Here is a 24,255-nt window from a genome sequence, read left to right on the forward strand (position 1 = left end):
CACTTTATTCCTTAATTCCTGACTGCATTATTGTGAGGTTTTATTGCTTTTATAGTTTATCATAAATGCCAGTGCTTCCCCATAAGGGAGATTATTTCCACTGTATATAGGAGAAGACATAATATTTTGATAAGAATAATTCTATAAATAAAGTTAGCTCATTTCTATGGCAAACAGCCCACCTAACTAGGACTTTTCTGCGTACACTGAACCATTAAGAAATTTTCAGGATGATGATACTTTGTTAAAGTAAAATGATGGAGACACACAACAGGGCTCTTGGTCTTGATTATGAAAAGAATGATTCATGCCTGAATATTTTTATAAAGACTAATAGTGTAATATTTTCTACTTGAGATTCCAGACATCTCAAAACCTTACAACCTACAAAATTCCCCTACTTTTTAACATGAATGTATTCTCTCAGTAATCAAGTATATAACTCATGGAGTGGTCTAAATTCACTACTTAGTGGTACAGTTCATTTTAAGATGATGAAAGCTCTAATGCTGATAGCAGATAATCTTTATACTTGCATGTTCTTTTTGAAGGTCACCTGTAAATCACGACTTTCCGACATTCTGTCTTACTCATGACAGGTGATTTATTGTGAAACCACAAACTTAGATAAGAAATCATATGAATTCGCTGGAGTATTGTATCTCAGTGGAATTCCACAAAGAATGGAAAACAACTGCTTCCTATAATTTAGAAAAGCTGAGTATCATTACATTGACCTGAACACTGAGCAGATTTTGAAATACCTCATTTTGGTAAGTCTCATCATAGTGGAGTTTCAGTTTAAACTAAATAGTTAAGCTAGAACCAAACTTAAACTTATCTTGAAGGGCCTTGGTTATATGGAATTCAAATACTGAAATCAAATATAAATTGGAGGGGCTTGTGGGTGTATGTGCATGAGTGTGTTGGGGGTAGTGGTGAGAAGTAACAGTTGAAAACAAAACCATTTTCCAGAGCAAAACTGAATATTACTCAACTACATTCAATATGAAATCATCACTAAGAATGTGATATTGGAATTGGATAATAAAGATAAGTTCACTAGGCAGAAAAAGTGAAACACTTCCAGTATTCACATTTATACGTGCATTTCCTTTTTTTCTAAATTGTAGTAAAATATACTTAATATAAAATTTACCATTTTCAAAATGGTACTGTTCTGTGACATTAAGTACATTCACATTGTTTTAAACCAAAACAACCATCCATCACCAGAATTATTCATCATCCCAACTAAAATTCTGTAACCATTAAATAACAACTTCTCATTCCCTCCTCCCCCAGCCACTAGTAACCATCATTCCATTTACTATCTCTATGAATTTCACTACTATAGGTATACCTCATATAAGTGAAAACATACAGTAATTGTCTTTTTGTGACTACCTTCTTTCACTTAGTATACTGTCCTAAAGGTTCATCCATGTTGTACATGTTTCAGAATTTTCTTTTTAAGGCTAATATTCTATTGTGTATGTATATGTATATAAATGTGTGTGTTTATCCATTTTGTTTAAGCATTTAGCCATCAAGGGACACTTAGGTTGCTTCTACACTTTGGCTACTGTGAATAATGTTGCTATGAACATGAGTGTAAAAATATCTCAAGTCATTGCTTTCAGTTACTTTGGGAAAACAGAGCTATCCTATGACCCAGCAATTGCACTTCTAGGTATTTGTTCAAAGAATACAACATAGTGATATGAAGGGACACATGCACCCCATTGTTTATATAGCAGCAGTGCCCACAACAGCCACGTATGGAAAGAGCCGAGATGTCCATTGACAGATGAATGAAGAAATACTACAAATATACAACAGAATATTAATCATCAAAAAGAATGAAATCTTGTAATGGGTGACGGGCACTGGGTGTTATTCTGTATGTTAGTAAATTGAACACCAATAAAAAAAAAAATAAAAAAAATAAATAAAAAAAAAAGAATGAAATCTTGTGATTTGCAACAATGCGGATGGAACTAGAGTGTATTACATTAAGCAAAATAAGTCAGTCAGAGAAAGATGAATGCCATGATTTCACTCACATGTAGGATTTAAGAAACAAAACAGATGAACATAAGGGAAGGAAAGGAAAAATAAATTGAGATGACAATAGAGAGAGAGGCAAACCATAAGAGACGCTTAATTCTAGGAAACAAACTTAAGGGTGCTGGAGAGCAGGTGGGTGAGAGGAAGAGGTAATTCACAGGTGGTCAGCATTAAGGAAGGCACTTGATGTAATGAACCCTGGGTGTTATATGCAAATAATGAATCACTAAATTCTATCCCTGAAAGAAATAACATAGTATATGTTAACTAAATTGAAGTTAATAAAGAATTAAAAAAATTACTTTGGGGATATATTCAGAAGTACAATTGCTGGAACATATGGTAATTTTTTGAGGGTGGGGGGTAATTCTTTTCTTTTTAACTTTTTGAGGGGGGATCCCTGGGTGGCTCAGTGGTTTAGCACCTGCCTTTAGCCCAGGGCACGATCCTGGAGTCCCGGTATCGAGTCCCACGTTGGGCTCCTGGCATGGAGCCTGCCTCTCCCACTGCCTGTGTCTCTGCCTCTCTCTCTCTCTATGTCTATCATAAATAAATAAAATCATTAAAAAAAAAACTTTTTGAGGAATTGCTTGCCATAGGTGGCCATGCCATTTTACATTCTCTCAGATGGTCCACAGAGTTCCTTTACATGTTTGCTAACACTTTTCTTTTGATTTGATAGTAGCTATCCTAACAGGTATACAGTAGTATCTCATTGTGATTTTGATTTGTATTTCCTTAATGATCAGTGATGTTGAGCATCTTTTCATATGCTTATGAGCCATTTGTGTATCTTCTTTGGAAAATAATCTATCCAAGTACTTTGTCCATTTTTTAATGTTTTGGTTTTTTAATTGTTGAAGTGTCATCCTTTATATATTCTGGATCTTAATCCATCATCAAACATTTGAATTACAGATATTTTGTTTCATTTTATGGGTTACTTTTTCACTCTGTTGATAATGTTTTGATGCACAAAATTTTTTAATTTTGATGAAACTCAGCTATCTAACATTTCTTTTGTTTCCTGTATTTTAGGTGTTATACCCAAAAAATCATTGCCAAATCCAGTGTCATGAAGTTTTTCCCCTTCTGTTTCTTCTAAGAGTTTTATATTTTAGCTCTAATATTTAAGGTCTTTGATCCATTTTAAGATAATTACTATATATGGTGTGAGATAAAGGTTCAAATTCTTTTTTTTTTTCTCATGTCTAAGTCCAGGTTTCCAAATGCCAATTGTTGAAGAGTGTCCTCTCTTCATTTGAATGATCATAGCAAGTTGTTGAAAATCATTAAATCATAATATGGAAGGGTTTATTTCTGGCTCTCCATTCTATTCTATTGGTCTTTATATCTTTCTTTCTGTCAATACTGCACTGTTTTTGATTACCATGGATTTATAGTTAAGTTTTGAAATCATGAAGTGTGAGGCCTCCAACTTTGTTCTTTTACATGATTATTTTGGCTATCTGGGGTTCTTTCAGATTCCCTATGAATTTTAGAATAGGTTTCTATTTTTTTGCAAAACAACAAAAAAGTCATTTAGGAATGTTCTGGGAACTACACTGAATCTGTAGGTTGCTACAGGCAGAACTGATTCCTATAGGTTCATTGGGCCTCTTGGATCTGGTGTCTATTTCTATCTCTAGGTTTGGGGCATCTGGGTGGCTTAGCTGGTTGGGTGTCTTGACTCTTGGTTTCAGCTCAGGTTATGATTTCAGGGTTTTGAGATTAGGCCCCACATTGGGTTCTGTGCTTGGTATGGGGTCTGTTTGGGATTCTTTCCCTTTCTGCTCCTTCTCTTGCTCATTTTCTTGCTAAAATAAATAATAAATGGATAAAACCTCAAAAAATATTTTTTGAAAGTCACTGCATCATCCACAGGGATGCCTGTGGAGCATGGCAGACAGCAAGAGGTCAAGCCCCTGCTTGTCTCTCCAAGATGGAGTGGGTGCTGGCTCAGTAATAATTAAAATGAGCCTTTAGTTGTCAGGCAGTGTGCTAGGCAATGTGTATATCAAAAAGATTAAGACCATCTGAGGGACTTATAGTCCAACAGAGGAAATAAATACATATAATAATGGGTAATATACTTTTTTAAATAAATAAAATAGAGTATTGTATTATAAACCTCAATAGAGCTGGGCACAAAACAGTGAAGGACTGGACAAGAGGGAAGAGTTCATATCAAATATGCTGAATGATATGCACAAGGGATCTTTATGAGTGGTAACAATGGGTGATGAATTCTAGTGATTGTTATACAACTCTATAAATATACAAAAAATCATGAAATTACACAATTAAATGAGTGAATTTTATGGCATGAAAATTGTACCTCAGTAAATCTGTTCTTAAAAAATAAACATAGTAGTTGAGTGCAGGAACAGAACACTAAGTTGAATGTGATCCAAATATTATGATCAGGTGATTGTTGGAAAATAAAGAATAAACTTATTTTAAAAATCTGCTGATGTGTCAAGATATTTCTGTGATACCAGATTATATTATGGCACAAGGCAGAGTGAGTTTAAAATGAATGTCTTTGTCATTTACCAACAGTATAAAGTAAAAAAGATATGTAAATTTAAAATTGATGAAACTTAGAAATATATTTTATTTTCTAAAATTATCTTATTCTCACACAGGCATCTGAACTATAAAAAAGAGACGGACTTTGTATTAAAAATGTCAAACTCCGTCTTTATTTTTTTTACCATCAAAAAGAATGCTGCCAAATGTGATGAGGATGATGCAGGCTGGTAACTTGGCTTTCTGAAACAAAGGAGCCGACCATATGTACAAGTACTGTAGCATGCTTTTCCAACTAAGAAAAAGTTAACTATAAATGATAAGAGGTTTTTAAAAAGTTGTTGAAAGTGTAGTGGGATCAAATAAGAGGTTTCCAAAAGATCTACTGAGAAATTTTTAATGGGCAACTTAAAATAACTTCTTTTAGTATTATTGACCTGGCTAAATTTTCCTCACCCCTGAAAATGTATGTATGCTAAAATGTACACATACAAAATGCTTAATTAAATCCAGACAACTATTGTCTAAAATGTCTAGGCACTATATTAGCTACTGCATACATAGTATGCTTCATTTAGAAACTATATGCATTATAGTATTTTCCTCTTATGTCATTAACAAAAATCAAAAGGTTAGCAATTAATATAGATGGTATAAAATTCTAAATCATCAGCATGTTAGGAAAAATGAATTCCTTATAGCCCCGCTTCCATAATTCTTTGCACCTCAGTGATTCTAAAATTGCTGTGGGACAAGTAGGATACTAACATTATAATCATGTTCTATCTGGTCACCAACTATCTGTTCAGCATATTCTGAAGTTAACGATAATGTAAAGCAAAGATAACAATATTTGTAAATTACATCATTTTCATCATCATCTTTATGGATATTAAAACTGTTAGGATAATAATTCCTTAAGTATTCTAAGTATCCATCTATATCAGCATTGAGAGATATGCTGCTTACATAGAAAGCAGATGTTTTGTTTTTAACTTGCCCTTTAAAGCTAAGAATTGGATAACAAATTCCTCCAGTTTCCTATACACTTGAGTTCAGAATACTTGAAATGGCTGAGAAAAACAGGTACTTACAGATTAAACATTGTGGGCTATGATTCAGATTCTTAATAAGTTACATTTCACAGACTATGAATATATTCTTTTCAAGTGTACATGGAACATTCTTCAGATAGACCACATATTAGGCCAAAAAAACAAGTCTCAAGAAATTAAAAAATATTGAAGTTATACCATGCATCTCTTGTGACCACAATGGTATGAAACTAAAAATCAACTACAAGAAAAAAATCTGGAAAGAGTACAAATACATGGAAGTTAAATATCATGCTATTAAACAATGAATGGGTCAACCAAGAATTTTTTTTTAAATAAAAAATTAAATGGAGAAAAAAAGAGATAACATAATGATACAAAATCTTTGGGATGCAACAAAAGCAATCCTAAGAGGTAAGTTTAGCTGAGACACCTGCACCCCGATGTTTATAGCAGCCACGTCCACAATAGCCAAACTGTGGAAGGAGCCTCGGTGTCCATCGAAAGATGAATGGATAAAGATGTGGTTTATGTATACAATGGAATATTACAGCCATTAGAAACGACAAATATCCACCATTTGCTTCGACGTGGATAGAACTGGAGGGTATTATGCTGAGTGAAATAAGACAATCGGAGAAGGACAAATATTATATGGTCTCATTCATTTGGGGAATATAAAAAATAGTGAAAGGGAATAAAGGTGAAGGAGAAAAAATGAGAGGGAAATATCAGAAAGGGAGACAGAACATGAGAGATTCCTAACTCTGGGAAACGAATTAGGGGTGGTGGAAGGGGAGGTGGGTGGGGGGTGGGGGTGACTGGGTGACGGGCACTGAGGGGGGCACTTGATGGGATGAGCACTGGGTGTTATTCTATATGTTGGCAAGTTGAACACCAATAAAAAATAAATTTATTAAAAAAATAAGAGGTAAGTTTATATAGTAATACCGCCCTATCTCCTAAAGCTGGAATAATCTCAAATAAACAACCTAACTTTTTACCTAAAGGAGCTAGAGAAAGAACAGCAAACTAAGTCGAAAACAAGCTGAAGGAAGGATATAACAAAGATTACAGCAGAAATAAATGATACAGAAACTAAAAAAACAATAGAACAGATCAATGAAACAAGGAGTTGGTTTTCTGAAAAGATCAAAGAATTGATAAAATTCTAGCCAAAATATCGAGAGAGAGAGAGAGAGAGAGAGAGAGAATGAATGAAAGAACTCAAATAAACAAAACCAGAAGTGTAAGAAGAGAAATAACAACCAACATCACAGAAATACAAACAACTGTAAGAGAGTATTATGAAAACCTATATGTTAACATACCAAACAACATAGAAGAAATGGATAAATTCCTAGACACATATTACCTGCCAGAACTAAAGCAGGAAGAAATAGAAAATTTGAAAAGATCTATTACCAGCAATGTAACTCAATCAGTAATCAATAACTCCCAATAATCAAAAGTCCAAGATCATATGGCTTCACTGATGAATTCAAATATTAAAGAGTGAATACCTATCCTTCCCAAAAACTATAAGAAGAAAGAAAACTTCTATATTCATTCTATGAGGGTAGCATTACTCTGTTACCAAAACCAGATAAAGACACAGTAAAAAAAGAGAACTGTAGTCCAATATCTCTGATGAACACACATGCAAAAATCATCAATAAAATACTGGCAAACTGCATCCAACAGTACATTAAAAAAATCATTCACCACTGTCAAGTGGGATTTAATGCAGGGATGAAAGGTGGTTAAATACTGGCAAATCAATGGACTACATCACATCAGTAAGAGAAAGGATAAGAATCTTAAAATATCTGCAGAAAAAGCATTTGATAAAGTGCAAGATCAATTCATGATAAAAGCCCTCAACAAAGTAGGGCTAGAGGGAATATACTTCCACATAATAAAGGCCTCATATGAAAACCCACAGTCAACATCATCCTAAATGGGGAAAATCTAAGAGCTTTTCTCTTAATATCAAGAACAAGAAAAGGATATCCACTCTCTCTGCTTTTATTTAACATAGAACTGAAAGTCCTATCCACAATAATCAGAAAACAAAAAGAAATAAAAGGCATTCAATTTGGGAAGGAAGAAGTAAAACTTTTGCTATTTGCAGATGATACCATATTTTAGATAGAAAACCCAAAAGACTACACCAAAAAACCTCTAGAATTCATAAATGAATTCGGTAAATACATAGGATACAAAATCAATGTACAGAACTCTGTTGCATTTCTGTGCACCAATAATGAAGTAGTAGAAAGTGAAATTAAGAAAATACTCCCTTTTCCAAGGCACAAAAAATAATGAGATAAGTAGGAATAAACTTAACCAAAGAGGTGAAAGACTTGTATTCTGAAAACTATAAAACACTGATGAAAGAAATTCAAGATGGTCTGAAGAAATGGAAAGACATTCCAGGCTTACGGATCAGAAGAACAGATATTGTTAGAATGTCCATACTACCCAAAGCAAACTACACATTTAATGCAATCCCATCAAAATACCAACAGCATTTTTCACAGAAATACAAAAAACAATCCTAAAATTTGTATGGAATCATGAAGACTCCAGATAGCCAGAGCAACCTTGAAAAAGAACAAGAAAGCTGGAGTTATCACTATTCTGGACTTCAAGTTATATTACAAAGCTGTAGTGATCTAAACAGTATGGTACTGACACAAAAAGATACCGAGATCAGTGGAATAGAAAATCCCAGAAATAAACTTATAATTATATGATCAATTAATATTCAATAAAGCAGAAAAGAATGTGTGTTGGGAAAAAGACAGCCTTTTCAACAAATGCTGTTGAGAAAACGGACAGCAACATGTAAAGGAAGAAAACTGGATGACTTTTTCACACCATACACAAAAATAAACTCAAAATGGATTAGGAACCTAACTGTGAGATCTGACGCCATTAAAGTACTAGGAAAGAACACAAACAGTCATTTCTCTGACACTGGCAGTAGCAACATCTATCTAGATATGTCTTCTGAGGCAAGAGAAACAAAAGCAAAAATAAACTATTGGGGCGACATCAAAGGAAAAGAAATAGCCAAGAAAACTAAACAACAACCTACTGAATGGGCAAGATGTTTGCAAATGACATTTCTAATAATGGTTAGTATCTAAAATATATTAAGACTTTATAGAACTCAACACTCAAAAAACAAAAATCCAATTAAAAAATGGGCTGGATGCGTCGAGCTCTCGGCGTGGAGCCTGCTTCTCCCTTTGCCTCTCTCTCTCTCTTTCTCTATCATGAATAAATAAATAAATAAATCTTTAAAAAAATGAGCTGGAGACATAAACAGACATTTTTCCAAAAAAGACATTCAGATGGTCAATAGACACATGAAAAGATGTTCAACATCACTCATCATCAGTGAAATGCAAATCAAAATCATAATGAGACATTACCTCACACCTGTCAGACTGGCTAAAAAATACAAGAAGCAAGTGTTAGTGAGGATATGTAGTAAAAGAACCCTTGTGCCCTGCTGGTGGGAATGCAAACTGTAGTAGTAACTGTGGAAAACAGTATGAGGTTTCTCAAAAAATTAAAAATAGAACTACTCTATAATCCAGTAATCATACTAGTTATTTACCACAAAAAATACAAGAACACTAATTCAAAGGGATACATGCACCCCCCCCCATGTTTATTGCAACATTATTTACAACAGCCAAATTACTGAAGCCGTCCAAGTATCCAGTGAAAGATGAATGGATAAAGATGGGATGTGTGTGTGTGTGTGTGTGTGTGTATACAATTCTATATATATGTCTGTATAGAATTGTATACACACACACACTGATATTATTCAGCCCTAAAAAAGAATGAAAACTTGCCATTTGTAACAATATGGATGGACCTGAGCATACAATGCTAAGTGAAATAAGCCAGTCAGAGAAAGACAAATACCATACTATTTCACTTGGGTGGAATTTAAGAAATGAAACAAATGAACAAAGGAAAAAAAAAAAAGAGAGACAAACCAAAACAGACCCTTAACTATACAGAACAAGAAAATGCTTACTAGAGGGCAGGTGGGTGGGGGGATGGATAAAATAGGTGGAGGGGATTAAGAAAACACTTATCTTGATGAGCACTGAGTAAAATATGGAACTGCTGAATCACTGTATTATGCACCTGAAACTAATATAAGACTATATGTTAATTACACCGGAATCAAAATTAAAAGAGAAAATACTTTTTAAATTACTCAAAAATAATTAAAAAATAAAAACTGAAATAAAAAACGAAATTACTTTTGGATGTCTTAGATCAAAGTGTGATATAAATGTCTTGATCCAAAATACTTTTAAGTAAGAAAGTTTTCCTTTGTCTACATATACTATTAAGAAACACCACCTTAGGGAGATCCCTGGAGATAAATAAAATCTTAAAAAAAAAAAAAAAAAGAAACACCATCTTAATTAATAACTTCATATATCTAAATTCACTAGGGCTTTAGGATATTAAAGTTATTAGCAGAATAATTCACTGCAAAAATGAATTACTGTGATTTATCTTTTTGTGATGGAAATAAAATAATTTTAACTTCAAGGTAAAAAGTATTTAAAAAATAAGACAGAGAAGTACCCTTTTCTTTAGAATACAAGTTCAAAACATTCTTTTTTTTTAAAAAAAAATTTATTTATTTATTCATGAGAGACACACAGAGGGACACAGACAGAGGGAGAAGCTGGCTCTACACAGGGATCCTGATGTGGGACTCGATCCCAGGACTCCAGGATCACACCCTGGGCCAAAGGCAGGCGCTAAACCACTGAGCCATCCCGGGATCCCTAGCATATAAGTTCAAATCTAAAAGGTAAGTATAGGGAATTACAATTTTTCTTCCTGGAGGACTCTAATGTTTACAAATAATAAAAAATAGGGAGTATTATAATAAAAGAGAAAATGATAAGGAAAACAAATTTAGGACAATAAATTGCATTCACAAGCTAAAGGTGGCTCATCTAAATCAGTCTAAGTTACAAGAAAAACACGATTGAATGGAAATAAAACTACCCTTTTCATATGGCCATTTCCTACAGAGCAACATTTGAAACAACATTTTAACAAATTCTAGCTTTGTCACTAGACTGTAACTTTGGATTTCTTAATGAATGCTTCTTTCTTTTTTAAGATTTCATTTATTTATTCATGAGACACAAAGATAGAGAGGCAGAGATACAGCAGAGGGAAAAGCAGGCTCCTCAAAGGGAGCCCAATGTGGGACTCGATCCCAGGATCCCAGGATCATGCCCTGAGCTGAAGGCAGATGCCTAACCACTGAGCTACCCAGGCATCCCTTAATGAATGGTTCTTGACTTCATTTTCTTCATATAAGAAATGAGAACACTGGGATTTCAGTGAGATACAGTGAGAACCAGTGAGAACTGGGAACTGTGGATTTTGAAATACACATTTCAAAAAAGATAAAAGTGAGGCTGCTTTGATCATCTGAAATAGGCATGATGCTTCTAGAATGTAGAACTGAGCCCCTGTTATTGCCCTTCTTTCTCCTTACTCAGATCACCTAGGGTGGTACCTAGATGTATTCCTAGGTTCTAGGAAGTTCTAGTGCTCTATGAAATCCAGCTAGAAAGCCAAAGGACTAAAAACTCTTAAGTCTCTCCATTTTATAACATTCCACAGTTGCATAATTTGATTTTTTCTAAGCTTCTACAGTCCGTATCAAGTAGCCTCCCAAGCAAGTATACATTATTCTACAAATTTTGTAGAAGCATCTTCTTTCTCACTAACCATTGTCTAAACTATACAATGGTAGGCTGATCTTTTAGGAAACGCAATTCCTTGCACTATTGTTATTGTTCTTTCCATAGCTTTTTATGTAGACTTCATTGCCTATAAGCACTATACTCAGTAAAGGAAGATATAAAGGGACAAATGCAGACATGTATCATTTCCTTAAAGAGCTTACAGTAATGGAACATTCCTACAAATAACTATAATGAGGAGTAGAAGCTGACAGTATCATTAAATAAAGTAAAATAGATGTCTAAGGGCTGAGATTATTTCCAGTTAGGAGCTCAGCTACAAAGAATGGCAGGCTTTGAACACAAAAGATTGGTACAGATGTGGATTCTAGGCAGAGGTTGCTTCATGAATACCAGCATAAAGGCAGGTAGCCATGAGACAAGTACAGGGATGTGTGCATAGTAGTTAACTTAGTTGAAATGTAGGCTATGTAAAGACAAATATTGGAGAAAAAATAGATTACCGACAGAATGTAAAGAGCCTAAGTGAAGTTTTATTTTTTTATTTTTTTATTTATTTTATTTATTTATTTTTATTTATGATAGGCACACAGTGAGAGAGAGAGAGGCAGAGACACAGGCAGAGGGAGAAGCAGGCTCCATGCACCGGGAGCCCGACGTGGGATTCGATCCCGGGTCTCCAGGATCGCGCCCTGGGCCAAAGGCAGGCGCTAAACCGCTGCGCCACCCAGGGATCCCCTAAGTGAAGTTTTAGAGCAGGGGAGCAAGTTTGAATTCTGAATTCAAATAGGTTAAAGTAGTAGAAATGAGGCTGGAGACGGATGCACCTGCTAGGATACAAAAAGTCTGATTGCCTGAAATCAGACTGTAGCAGTAGGAATGGAGAGGAAGGGTGCTGTTTGGAGTCGAATCTGCAGCAGTGAAAAAAGTGGCATGGGAGGAGTCAAAGATAATGTAGAGGCCAAAATCTAACCAGACGCCAAATTCCCTAAGTAGGGAAATACTGGTACTGTTAACAGAAATGGAGAATATATGACAAAGTTCAGACAGATGATTAAGGCTAAGTTTATTTTTTTTAATATTTTATTTATTGATTCATGAGAGACATAGAGAGAGAGAGAAAGGGAGGGAGGGAGAGACATAGGAAGAGGGGGCATAACTCTGCCTCTTTCTGTGTCTCTCATGAATAAATAAAGATCTTAAAAAAAAACTACTGTAACAAATTCACTACATCAAGAATTTAGATTTACAGAACAGATCCTCAGAGGTACATTTATCTGGTTTTTAAAATAACTTTTATAAAGGAATCTTCAAAATATTCTCTCCCATAGTATGAATATATTTATACTTCATTTTTATTAATTTTCTCTAGAGGAGATTAATTTTCTCTACAGAGGTCAGGATATGCCTTTTTTTTAAAAAAAGATTTTATTTATTTATTCATGAGAGACAGAGAGAGAGAGAGACAGACAGAGACAGAGACACAAGCAGAGGGAGAAGCAGGCTCCATGCAGGGAGCCAGATGTGGGAGTCAATCCCTGGACTCCAGGATCATGCCCCGGGCCAAAGGCAGGCACTAAACCACCGAGCCACTGAGGGATCTCCAGGATATGCCTTTAGTATCTCAGCAAGATTCTAAGTATATTATTTATGAAATTTTTCTAGGAAACTCACTTTTATTCATGACTTATAAGTCCAAAAGTGATCACTTTGGAGCATAGGCCATGAATTCTTTTTATTATCTTAACAAGTTTTCCTTGAAATGATATATTGTCTTTGAATCTGATGATGTATACAAATATAGACATATCACATGTACTTGTAAATATTAGTCTCAAATTCAAAATCCCTAATTTAAAATAGTATCATACAATCTTACAGTTATTGGAAACAGTTTAAGTAGCATTTGCTTAAATTCATTCTGGCCTGTTATATGTGAGATATATGTAGTCAATGCTAAACCACTTTTTTCCAATGTACAGATGAAAGGAATAAGATTTATCCTCCAAATTCTGATTCTAAGTTCATTTGCAGATTGTTGTTACGTCGCATGGTAGAAAAACATATTTGAATTCTTACTATCAGTGAAAATCAAAAATAAAAATCATATGCAGTTCTATTTAAAAGACATATTTTGATCTAATTTATGGACAACTTTAGTAACTTTTTTAAGTTAAATTCTTACATTAGACACTGGTGTAAAATGAGAACTGGCCATGCATATTTAATCCTTCTCTAGGATCACCTTCTCTAGGATCACCTCTAAAGCATAAAGAAAGACAGTAAGAAAGAACTGGTTCATTTATTAAAATGCTGACATGCAGGTACTTACACTGCCCATTCAAGCTTCTCATTCTTAATAGAGTTGTACAAAGCCTGTAAAGAGAGAAAATAAGATGGAATATTCTTTCAGTTCTATTCAATATTTTTAATTCAGCAAATGACCAAAGCCAAAAGGTTTGAATGGAGTCAGCAAGCAACTCCCCAGCCCCTTGTTGGTCACTCTGTCGGCTCTGAAAGATCAGGAATACACAGATGAAACAAATGAGCATAGGGTAAAAAAGCAGCATTTTGTAAAATAGATTTTGCACCAAGTAAAAAATGACTTTTATAAATACACACAACACTGTATTGCATTGTACCATAGTAAAATATTAGGATATGATGAAAATTAGACTGTGTACTCCATTTTTTAATTCAAAATACGGTCTTATAGTTTCATGAGTTTGGATACTGAAGTGTGAATATCTTTTTCATTGATATAATAAATATAACTGTTTTCATAACAATTTAATGAGCAAGATACATGTGAGGGGGGCTGAAGCTAGATTATGGAGAATGATCGTGGAATAATTTTAGAGTTTTATACCAATGACTCATGCAGTTTTTATCAGTCTAACTTCATAATTGTGCTTATAGCTAATGAGTGTTACCCTGGTGTGCATGAGGTGGTCAAGGGGAAAGACAGAAAACTTCCTTAGAGCCTTGGCAACACTAATGACAAAGTCAACCTGATTGCCTCTGATTCTCCCAGATATGATAAGATCCTTGAAATCAATTGTTCCACTATGAAAATCATCCAAGAAAATGCTATTCCACATCTCTACTTCCTTAATTTTGAGTAAGTTATATATAAAAGAAAACACAAATGTATCTCTAAGCTATAAAACCACTGCAACAAATTGTATCAAAGAAAAGAATACTGCCTCATAACATTATAATGATGTTGGAATGTTTTTCTTCAAAAAGGACTTGGACCTATATGACTCGCCAAAGATTCAGCACAAAGACATTTAGGTTATAGACTTTATATTACTTAAGATTTAATCCATGTATCTTAGCCAGTATTTTCATAGATTCTGTGGGAATTTTGTAGGTGGCTATAACAGTCAGTTTAAATACTAGATAATTACCAAGCTAATAAAAATTAGGAGGCATTTCATCACTATCAGGACATAGTAGAATGCATCCTCACATGTAAAAACTGATAGAACATCAAATTAAAATAAGGGGTAAATTGAAGGACAAAGATTGGATATTCTTTTTGAAGAACTAAACTTCCTGAAGAACTACAGCAACCCACTGTTTAAATGTCTCAAGAGGCTGCACTTATTTAGAAGTGCAGAGAGAGTAGAAGTCTAACTCAAGCCTGGAGACTCCTGCTGGCAAATCCTTTCTGAATGTGTTTCATTACTTGTGTGAGTATTTTGAATCCCCAAGCAAGAGTGAGCTGAGAAACTGCATTGAAAAGAGACAGATGTTGGCAAATTGAACACCAATAAAAAATAAATTTATTGAAGAAAAAAAAAAAGAGAGAGAGAGAGAGACAGATTGGGGCAGCCCCATTGGCTCAGCAGTTTAGTGCCGCCTTCAGCCCCGGGCCTGATCCTGGAGACCTGGGATTGAGTCCCACGTTGGGCTCCCTGCATGGAGCCTGCTTCTTGTAGTAAAGATTAAAAAAAAATCGATTCTTAAAGGCAGATACTTGAAAATGATATCTAAGCATCTAAAAATTTTCAATACATTTAATTCTGTCCTAGAACAAGTTTTTTCAAATATTTTGCCCTTGAGAATATTCTCCTTAATGAGGTACTGAGTTCCAAAATAGAAAATCCTATTCAGCTGTACATCATGCAAAAAGAAATCTTTTATAAAATATCCTATAAAATTCAGCAAACTTGCCATATTGTAGTCCCCTCCCAGTGTATATATTATAACATGACAAATCTAAGAAGTGGATGTTCTCCTTATCCTTTTCAATTGCAAAATTACAAAGGGATTTTCTTGAATTTTTCTGGTACTTTATAATGACACTATTTTCCTTAAAAAAAAAAAAAGGAAAAGATATTTTGCAAATGCATCTAACACTACATATCCTTCATCACAATTTCCCCTTTTTTTATCTACTTAGCTTAGTTAAGAATTGAATTCCCTGATTCCCCTTATCTTTAGCACCAGTCTCCCTTCCATCCTTGTGCAGCCTAGACTCCACGGTCTCCCATATCAACCAGTCTTGTTATTATTAATATCCTCAATTTCTTTGTCCCCCTGCCTCTTTGCTGTACCCAAAAAGAAACATTGAAACTCTTGAGCAATCCTACTCTGACTTCTCCACAATTATATCCCCTACATTAGTTAAGGTTTCTTTAGTTTCAGACATTAACCCAGAGCTACCTTGAGCATGAGGGTGAACTCTTGGTTTCTTTAGCCAAATCAAAAAAGACATGGATGAACCTGGCCTCAAGGACACAGGCATTCAAAACTCTGCTCCTCTCTTCTCAACAATTCTCCTCTTTTTACCCCAAACATCTCCATTCCTTGTTTCCTTACTATATAAGCAACTTGTCTACAATAAGCAACACTCATTTACTTCTTTTATAATAAGAGAAAACAGTTCTTTCTCCTAACTCCAACTTGAAAAGATTCTAATTGATGTGGTTTAGATCACCTGTCCTCCCCACAGACTAATCCATGTGGCTGGAAGATGAGGTATAATAATTGGACCCATCCCTGAAGTCAAGGAGGTTGGCTACGCAGCGCTGACCTAGCCCCTAGAGTAATCCTCCTGAGCTTCACAGCTGACCCTAATTCAGCCCTAATAATGAAAATTAAACAAGAGCACAAATTAATGCCATTGAATATTCATCATCTCAAACTTCAGGAGACACTTCATTCATAAGCCTCTTTTTGCCATCTTCCCTAAAATACATTTTTTCTGTCTTTCTGATGGTAAGGAAGGGGACATCCCACATCTACAAAAGGCTGTCTGTGGTAACACGTCTCTTCCTTTATTAGCTCTTTTCTATCAGCTCTCAGACATGTGCAAGTTTCTCTGAACCCTACTTCTGCAACTTAGTTATCACCCTTTGTTCCTCAGTCCCTATTGTAGCCAAATTTCTGGGAGAAGTTTCTGCAATTCATATCTGTACTTAATTGTCTTCTCTTCAACTCAAGCAACTTGCTTTCATTCCTGCTCCTTCATTAAAAACTGATCACAATAAATGTGTCAGCTTCATTATAAATTCAAGGCCACTTTTCAGTGTTCCTGTATCACTTTGCCTATCAGCAGCATTGAATATTCTTAATATTTTCTTCCTTATTTTCTGTGACACAATACAGTTATTTTCTCCTCTTTGGATAATCCCCATTACTCATATCTTCCTCATCTTATCACTTAAATGTGGATGAGCCTAAGGGTTTATCTTCAGCCCATGTGACCTCTTGTGAACTTTAGATCCATATGTCAGATGCACTGAGATGTCTCCAAAGCACCACTACTCAGAAAAGAGGAACTATGGCATGAACGCCTAAAAGCGAAAATGTACTCTCAGTCTTAGTGAACTCTATTAGTATACAGTACTTAAGTTTTTGATGGAAATGCTATACATAAAGCCCAAGTAAAGGTAGCTTATAGTAATATGAAATATATCCAAGATGATCCTAGGACTGCCAGAATTTTTCTATCAACTGTTTCATCCATTACTATTATATTTATATCATACAAGCAAGAAAGCTCCAAGTTAAAAATCATATTTGTATCCGCCTACTAATGGCAAAGGGACAAGCCTTTTACTAATAATGTCGGGATGAACTGCGAAACTCTCTAATTTCTACTCAAGAAATTGTCGGGCTGGCAGGATCAAGGGGGATCAGGAGGGACCAAAGAAATGGAGGCCAACCCTCCACCTTGTTGCCCCCACCTCAGAACTTTCCCATCACAGCAGACCACCCAACAATACATCATCAGGGGGAGACTGGACCTATGCAGGAAACCTGAACCGTACTTTACCCAGATCCCATGTAAGGGCATAAGCAGTTATCACTCCATGCTGATTTACCAGTAATATGCCTTATACCTATCATCCAGTACAGACACACAACCCCTCTCCCCTCCCCCCTTAAAAAGCCTGCTTGCACTCCCCTGGGCGCAACTTTCCCAGCTGCGACTTCCCTGCTCTCTCCCTCCCCTGCTGGCTGTGGAACCTCACCCTAGAGCACATCCCATTAAAAGCATGTTTCAAACCAACTTTCTTTTTTCTTTTCTTTTCTTTTTTTCTTTCTCTCTTTATCTTCTCTTTCTTTCTCTCTCTCTCTCTCTTTCCTTCCTTCCTTCCTTCCTTCCTTTCTTTCTCTTTCTTTCTTTCTTTCTTTCTTTCTTTCTCTTTCTTTCTTTCTTTTTCTTTCTTTCTTTCCTCCCTTCCTTTCTTTCTTTCCTCCCTCCCTCCCTCCCTCCCTTCCTTCCTTCCTTCTCTCCCTTCCCTTCCCTTACTTTCCCTTCCCTTCCCTTCCCTTCCCTTCCCTTCCCTTCCCTTCCCTTCCCTTCCTCCCTTCCCTTCCCTTCCCTCCCCTCCCCTCCCCTCCCCTCCCCTTCCCCTCCCCTCCCCTCCCCTCTCCTCTCCTTTCCTTTCCTCTTTTCTTTTTCTTTATTGGAGTTCAATTTGCCAACATATAGCATAACACCCAGTGCTCATCCTGTCAAGTGCCCCCCTCAGTGCCCATTACCCAGTCACCCCAACCCCCTGCTCACCTCCCCCTTCCACTACCCCTTGTTCATTTCCCAGAGTTCTGTCACCCTCTTGGATATTTCCCACTCATTTTCTCTCCTTTCCCCTTTATTCCCTTTCACTATTTTTTATATTCCCCAAATGAATGAGACCATATAATGTTAGTCCTTCTCCAATTGACTTACTTCACTCAGCATAATACCCTCTAGTTCCATCCACGTTGAAGCAAATGGTGGGTATTTGTCGCTTCTAATGGCTGAGTAATATTCCATTGTATACATAAACCACATCTTTATCCATTCATCTTTCAATGGACACCGAGGCTCCTTCCACAGTTTGGCTACTGTAGACATTGCAGCTATAAACATTGGGGTGCAGGTGTCCTGCCATTTCACTGCATCTGTATCTTTGGGGTAAATCCCCAGCAGTGCAATTGCTGGGTCGTAGGGTAGCTCTATTTGTAACTCTTTGATGAACCTCCACACAGTTTTCCAGAGTGGCTGCACCAGTTCACATTCCCACCAACAGTGCAAGAGGGTTCCCCTTTCTCCACATCCTCTCCAACATTTGTTGTTTCCTGTCTTGTTAATTTTCACCATTCTCACTGGTGTGAGGTGGTAGCTCATTGTGGTCTGGATTTGTATTTCCGACCAACTTTTGCCTGGCCTCTCTATTTCATTTCACTACCCATCGATTGGATTAAACCTGACAGAAACAACAAAATGAAATTTCACAGATGACAGGACAGGAGCCTTAGAGATCATAAAACAAATTCTTCCTTTTATAGATGAAAAAAATTGAAGTCCAGTGTTAACTAACTTCTCTCAAGGTCCAATAGCTGTATTTCATAAACTGACTCAAAAAACACATTTCTCAGAAATCAACTGGCTATATTCAACTAACTACATTCTCTCCTCTCAAGACCAACCTTTACAGCACTGTAAATGCTGGCTTGTCAAGGCCCAGGTGAAAAGGTAACAAGGCTTGTGCCTCTCTTAGAATATATTCAATAATGGTAGTCACTGTAATATTCTAAAGGATGAGCTTTCAACAAGAGCCACTGCTGCTAGGACATATACTTGAAATGCCTTTTTGGTGACCATGATTGGTTTGCCACACTGATTCTATATCCTCAGTCCACTTACAACTAAAGATACTTGCCATATAAATGGCTAAAACTGGAGATGTAGTCTATAGCTCAGGAAAATAATTTATCCCTAATTTAAGGAATAAATTTGTGAGGAATTATTTGGTCTAGCTCCAAGAGAACAAGGTTTCTGGGCAACATTGTCATGAAAGGCTGTTATATCTTGGTGACTATGAATTGATGGTTGGGGATAAATCAACCTTAATGGGCCCATAGCAACCCATATATATATGCAGTGAGGTGATAACCAGTTGTGGTGGGATAAATAATGGATCCTCCAATGATGTCCAGGTTCTAATCCCTGGAACCTGTAAACATTTCTGATTATAGTAAAAGGACTGCAAATGTGATTAAGTTAATATCTTGAGATGGGGAGGGTATCTGGTCTGGGTGGTATCTATAGACGATGGAAGATGGGATATTTATGGAAGACAGAAGAAGAGAAGGACAAGTGAAGATGAATACAGAAATTGGATACAGACACAAGTGAAGGAATGCCAGCAAACACCATACATTGGAAGAGGCAGGGATTCTCTCCTAGACACTCCAAAGGGAGTACAGCCATGTTGATACCTTGATTTCAGATTTCTGGCCTCCAAAGTTATGAGAAGATAAATTTCTGTTGTTTTAAGACACCAAGTTTGTTAGAGCAGCCTTAGGAAACTAATACACAAAGGTATAAATGGAAGACAGATATCTGAGTAAAGAATGAGCATACCCATAGGCTGATTTTCAGAAATATTTCCAGAATTGGTACCTAGGGAAAACATAGTCTTCACCATACTGGTTTCAACCAAAAGTGTAAGGTTGCACACCAAAATGAGTCAAGGGATTCTTTAAAAATATTGATCACTGAGTCCCATCCCAGATCTACTAAATCAGATTTCCAGTTGAGAAAATACATGAACGCTTTTAAATGCTCTACTCCTGACTCTGATATGAACTCTTTGTTGAAAACCACTGCTTTTGATGGACATCTGGGCTCTTTCCACAGTTTGGATATTGTGGACATTGCTGCTATGAACTTTGGGGTGTAGGTGTCCCCTCGGATCACAACATTTATATCTTTGGGGTAAATATCCAGTAGTGGAATTGCTGGACAAAGAAGATATGGTCTATATATACAATGGAATATTACTCAGCCACCAGTAAGGATGAATATTTCCAATTTACATCAATGTGGATGGAACTGAAGGGTATTATGTCTAGTGAAATAAGTCAGTCAAAGAAAGACAATTATTATATGGTTTCACTCATATGTGGATTATAAGAAACACCACAGAGAATCATAGGACAAGGGAAGGAAAACTGAATGGGAATTCATCAGAGAAGGAGAAAAACCATGAGATGCTCTGCTCTTAACTATAGGAAACAGAGTTGCTGGAAGGGAGGTGGGTAGGGGAGATGGGGTAATTGGGTGATGGACATTGGGGAAGGCACTGTGCGTTATTGCAACTGACAAATTATTGAACACTACATCTGAAGCTAATTATGTACTACATGTTGGCTAACTGAATTTAAATTAAAAAAAAACAACAACATACCACTGCTTTGAAGTTTATCAATTGTTTAAGTGAAATTCCTGCAACTTAACCCAGGAGGTAGATAATAACCAAATCTCCACTGAGATTAAATAGGACAGAATGATTCTTCAGATTTGAAGTTCATTAAATTTTAAGAATGAGAAAGCAAAAGTAAATTGCTTAAATCACAGAGATCAAGGTATCTTGGTCTAAATTTACTTTTAAGTCTTTGTTCTAAAATTTTGATTGCTTTTCACTGAGATGATAAAATGCAATTTTATTCAAGGCTTAGCACCACCACTGACAGCCCACACCTGGTTCTCTGATGTTTTCTCCATTATCATGCATTGTGTATCCCTGAGATTCTCTGTCTCTCTTTCTTCCTCCCTTCCCTCTCTCCCACCCTTCCACCGAGAGGCACATTTTACAATCTATGATGTTCATGTATTTTAGTTCAATCATCTCTAAACTCCCATGATTTTTTTCTCCATGTAGTCCTTAAGTTATTATACAAAGTACAAAGGATAAATTAGATAGCTTCCAATTTCCTTTAGTGAGACAGTGACCGCAGTAAAATTTGTACCCAGGAAGAATTATGGCACCATCAACACCATAGCAATCTTTTCCAAGTGCAATGCTGCTTCATGCAGATAATCAGATCAAATAGACTTTTTAAATATAAAATTAAATATGTACTCCTCTGGAAGTTATTATAAAAAAATGACTATGTTTGAAAAAGACATTACTTAAAAACTAATGATAAAACTAGTAACCAAATGAATTTCAAATTGTTTAGAGAAACTCAAAATATGTTAAAGTAATGGTGATCTATTTCTATTTTCTTCTCTGTGCCTTCAAATAATATTGACAAATTGCATTATCTCCCTCATTAGAGGCTCCTCTAAAATCAATATTTAGAATAGGCTTCTTGTTTGCCCCTTCTATTCCTGTAGGATTTCACATGTTTGCAATGTACCAAATAAGATTACAGATAAGAGCTATACCTCCCCTTTTCTTTAAATTGGTCTGTCATTTATTTCATCACGTGTAGGTAATTCTTTTTTTTTAAATTTTATTTATTTATTCAGAGAGAGAGAGAGAAAGAGAGAGAGGCAGAGACACAGGCAGAGGGAGAAGCAGGCTCCATGCAGGGAGCCTGACATGGGACTCAATCCCGGGTGTCCAGGATCACACCCTGGACTGAAGATGGCGCTAAACCGCTGAGTCACCGGGGCTGCCCCCCCTCTTTTTTTTTTTTTTAAGTGGCAGAAGGCAATTGTCAAGCAGAGGTGAAAAACAATAAACAGCCTGAAACTCTGACCATAAGTGCATTCACAGAGGGTAGATTCATTTAAGGGAGAAGTACTAAAGATGAATTTCTCAAAATTGATTCCCTTAATCCACTTGTTTTCCCATACCCATGAGGCAATTTTCATGTACCCAAGTTTAAAGAGCACTACATTAAAGGACATATATTCACAAACATCATAAACATTCATCTCTAGTTCTCACTCAGGGTGACAGAAGCATGCTTAGTATAAAGTAACTTATTTTGAGTTTTGTTTTTTCCACATCTGTTATCAGATTTATTTTTTTGGATCCAGCCACCATGTAAACAGAATCAAAACCTATGTCTTAGGTTAACCTATGTCTTAGACAATTAACTTAACCTTCTGTTGTGGTACACTTACAAACCCAGCTAGCAACGGCGGAAATATTGAACCATTAACTGTCTGACTCAACTGAGTAGACATGCCAACAAAAACGCAAATAAGCACTAGAAAACTAATTAAAAAATGCTTATATTATTGAAAGGCAATCTGAGGTATAATTAATATGCATAATTCATCACATAATAAACACTTTTGAGAACATTCTATTGTCTGGAGTAACACTATGCTAGGTGCAGATAATTACATTCTGCTTTCAGGGGCCTCTTATATGAGGGTGACAAAATGTGATGCTAAACCTGACTGATCTATTGGAGAATTAGTTGGCTAACAGTCAACTAATTTTACTTCCTATTTACAATGTGCAAGATGCTTTTACACACAGAAACTGTAACTGCTAATTAACATTTCTATTAATGTAATACTCCAAACAATTACACACACACACACACACACACACACACACACACACATTTTTATTCATTCATTTTGAGGGACAGGTTGGTCAATAAGGTGTTATGAGAATTTATACTCCTAAAGTGCTTTTCCTACACCTTACAATTGCTTTCCATTTGATTAGCACCTGTGTCTTTGGGAAAATTTCTTAAATATGCTAGTACAAAAAACATTATTGCAAATGTAAGCAAAAATTTAAATACTAAGTAGCCACTAAGTTCCTTTTTTTAAATTGAGGTATAATTGACATATAACATTACATTAGTTTCAGGTATACAATATAATGATTCAGTATCTATACTAAGTTCCTTATTAAGCAAAAAAAAATTTTTTTTAAAGAATTTATTTATTTATTCATGAGAGACACAGAGAGTCAGAGACATAGGAAAAGGGAGAAGCAGGGTCCATGCAGAGACCAACACGGTACTCGATCCCAGGACCCCGGGATTATGCCCTGAGCCAAAGGCAGTCACCCAACTGCTGAGCCACCCAGGCATCCCCCAAAATTTTTAAGCAGAATTTTCTTCTACTTGTTAGAGCTGTAGCAGATCCCTTAACATAATAAAGGCCATATGTGACAAGTGCACAGCTAATATTCAACAATGAAAAGGCTCAAAACTTTTTCTTTTTTTAAAGATTTATTTATTTATTCATGGGAGACAGAGAGTGAGGCAGAGTGAGAAGCAGGCTCCCATTAGGGAGCCCGATGCGGAACTCGATCCTGGATCCCAGGATCATGCCCTGAGCCGAAGGCAGATGCTCAACAGCTGAGCCACCCAGGTGTCCCTCAAAACTTTTTCTCAAGTCAGGAACAAGATAAAGATGTCTACACTTGCCACTTTTATTGATCACAGTATTGAAAGTCCCAGCCAGACCAATTAGGTAAGAAAAAGAAATAAAATTCATTCAAATTGGGGAAATTAAAAAAAAAAAAGAAGTAAAACTGTCCTTATTTCCAGATGACATGGTATTATATATAAAAAAACCTGAAGATTCCATAAAAAAAAAAAAACAAAACTATTGG

At 35.9% G+C, this 24,255-nt stretch overlaps 1 protein-coding gene across 4 annotated transcripts in view; it reads right to left on the reverse strand.

The window, feature by feature from the left end:
* PSD3 (pleckstrin and Sec7 domain containing 3) overlaps positions 1–24,255 on the reverse strand; it is a 594,054-nt gene that overhangs the window by 191,825 nt on the left and 377,974 nt on the right. For all 4 annotated transcript variants that reach the window (XR_005371404.1, XM_038559855.1, XM_038559856.1 and 1 more), the window contains one exon: positions 13,764–13,807. Coding sequence is in view for 3 of the 4 variants with exons in the window: in XM_038559855.1 (XP_038415783.1) it covers positions 13,764–13,807 (44 nt within the window). In the remaining variant the exon portion in view is untranslated. The remainder of the gene's footprint in view (positions 1–13,763; positions 13,808–24,255) is intronic.

This window comes from Canis lupus, chromosome 16, assembly GCF_011100685.1.
Source record: "Canis lupus familiaris isolate Mischka breed German Shepherd chromosome 16, alternate assembly UU_Cfam_GSD_1.0, whole genome shotgun sequence".
NCBI lineage: Eukaryota > Metazoa > Chordata > Mammalia > Carnivora > Canidae > Canis > Canis lupus.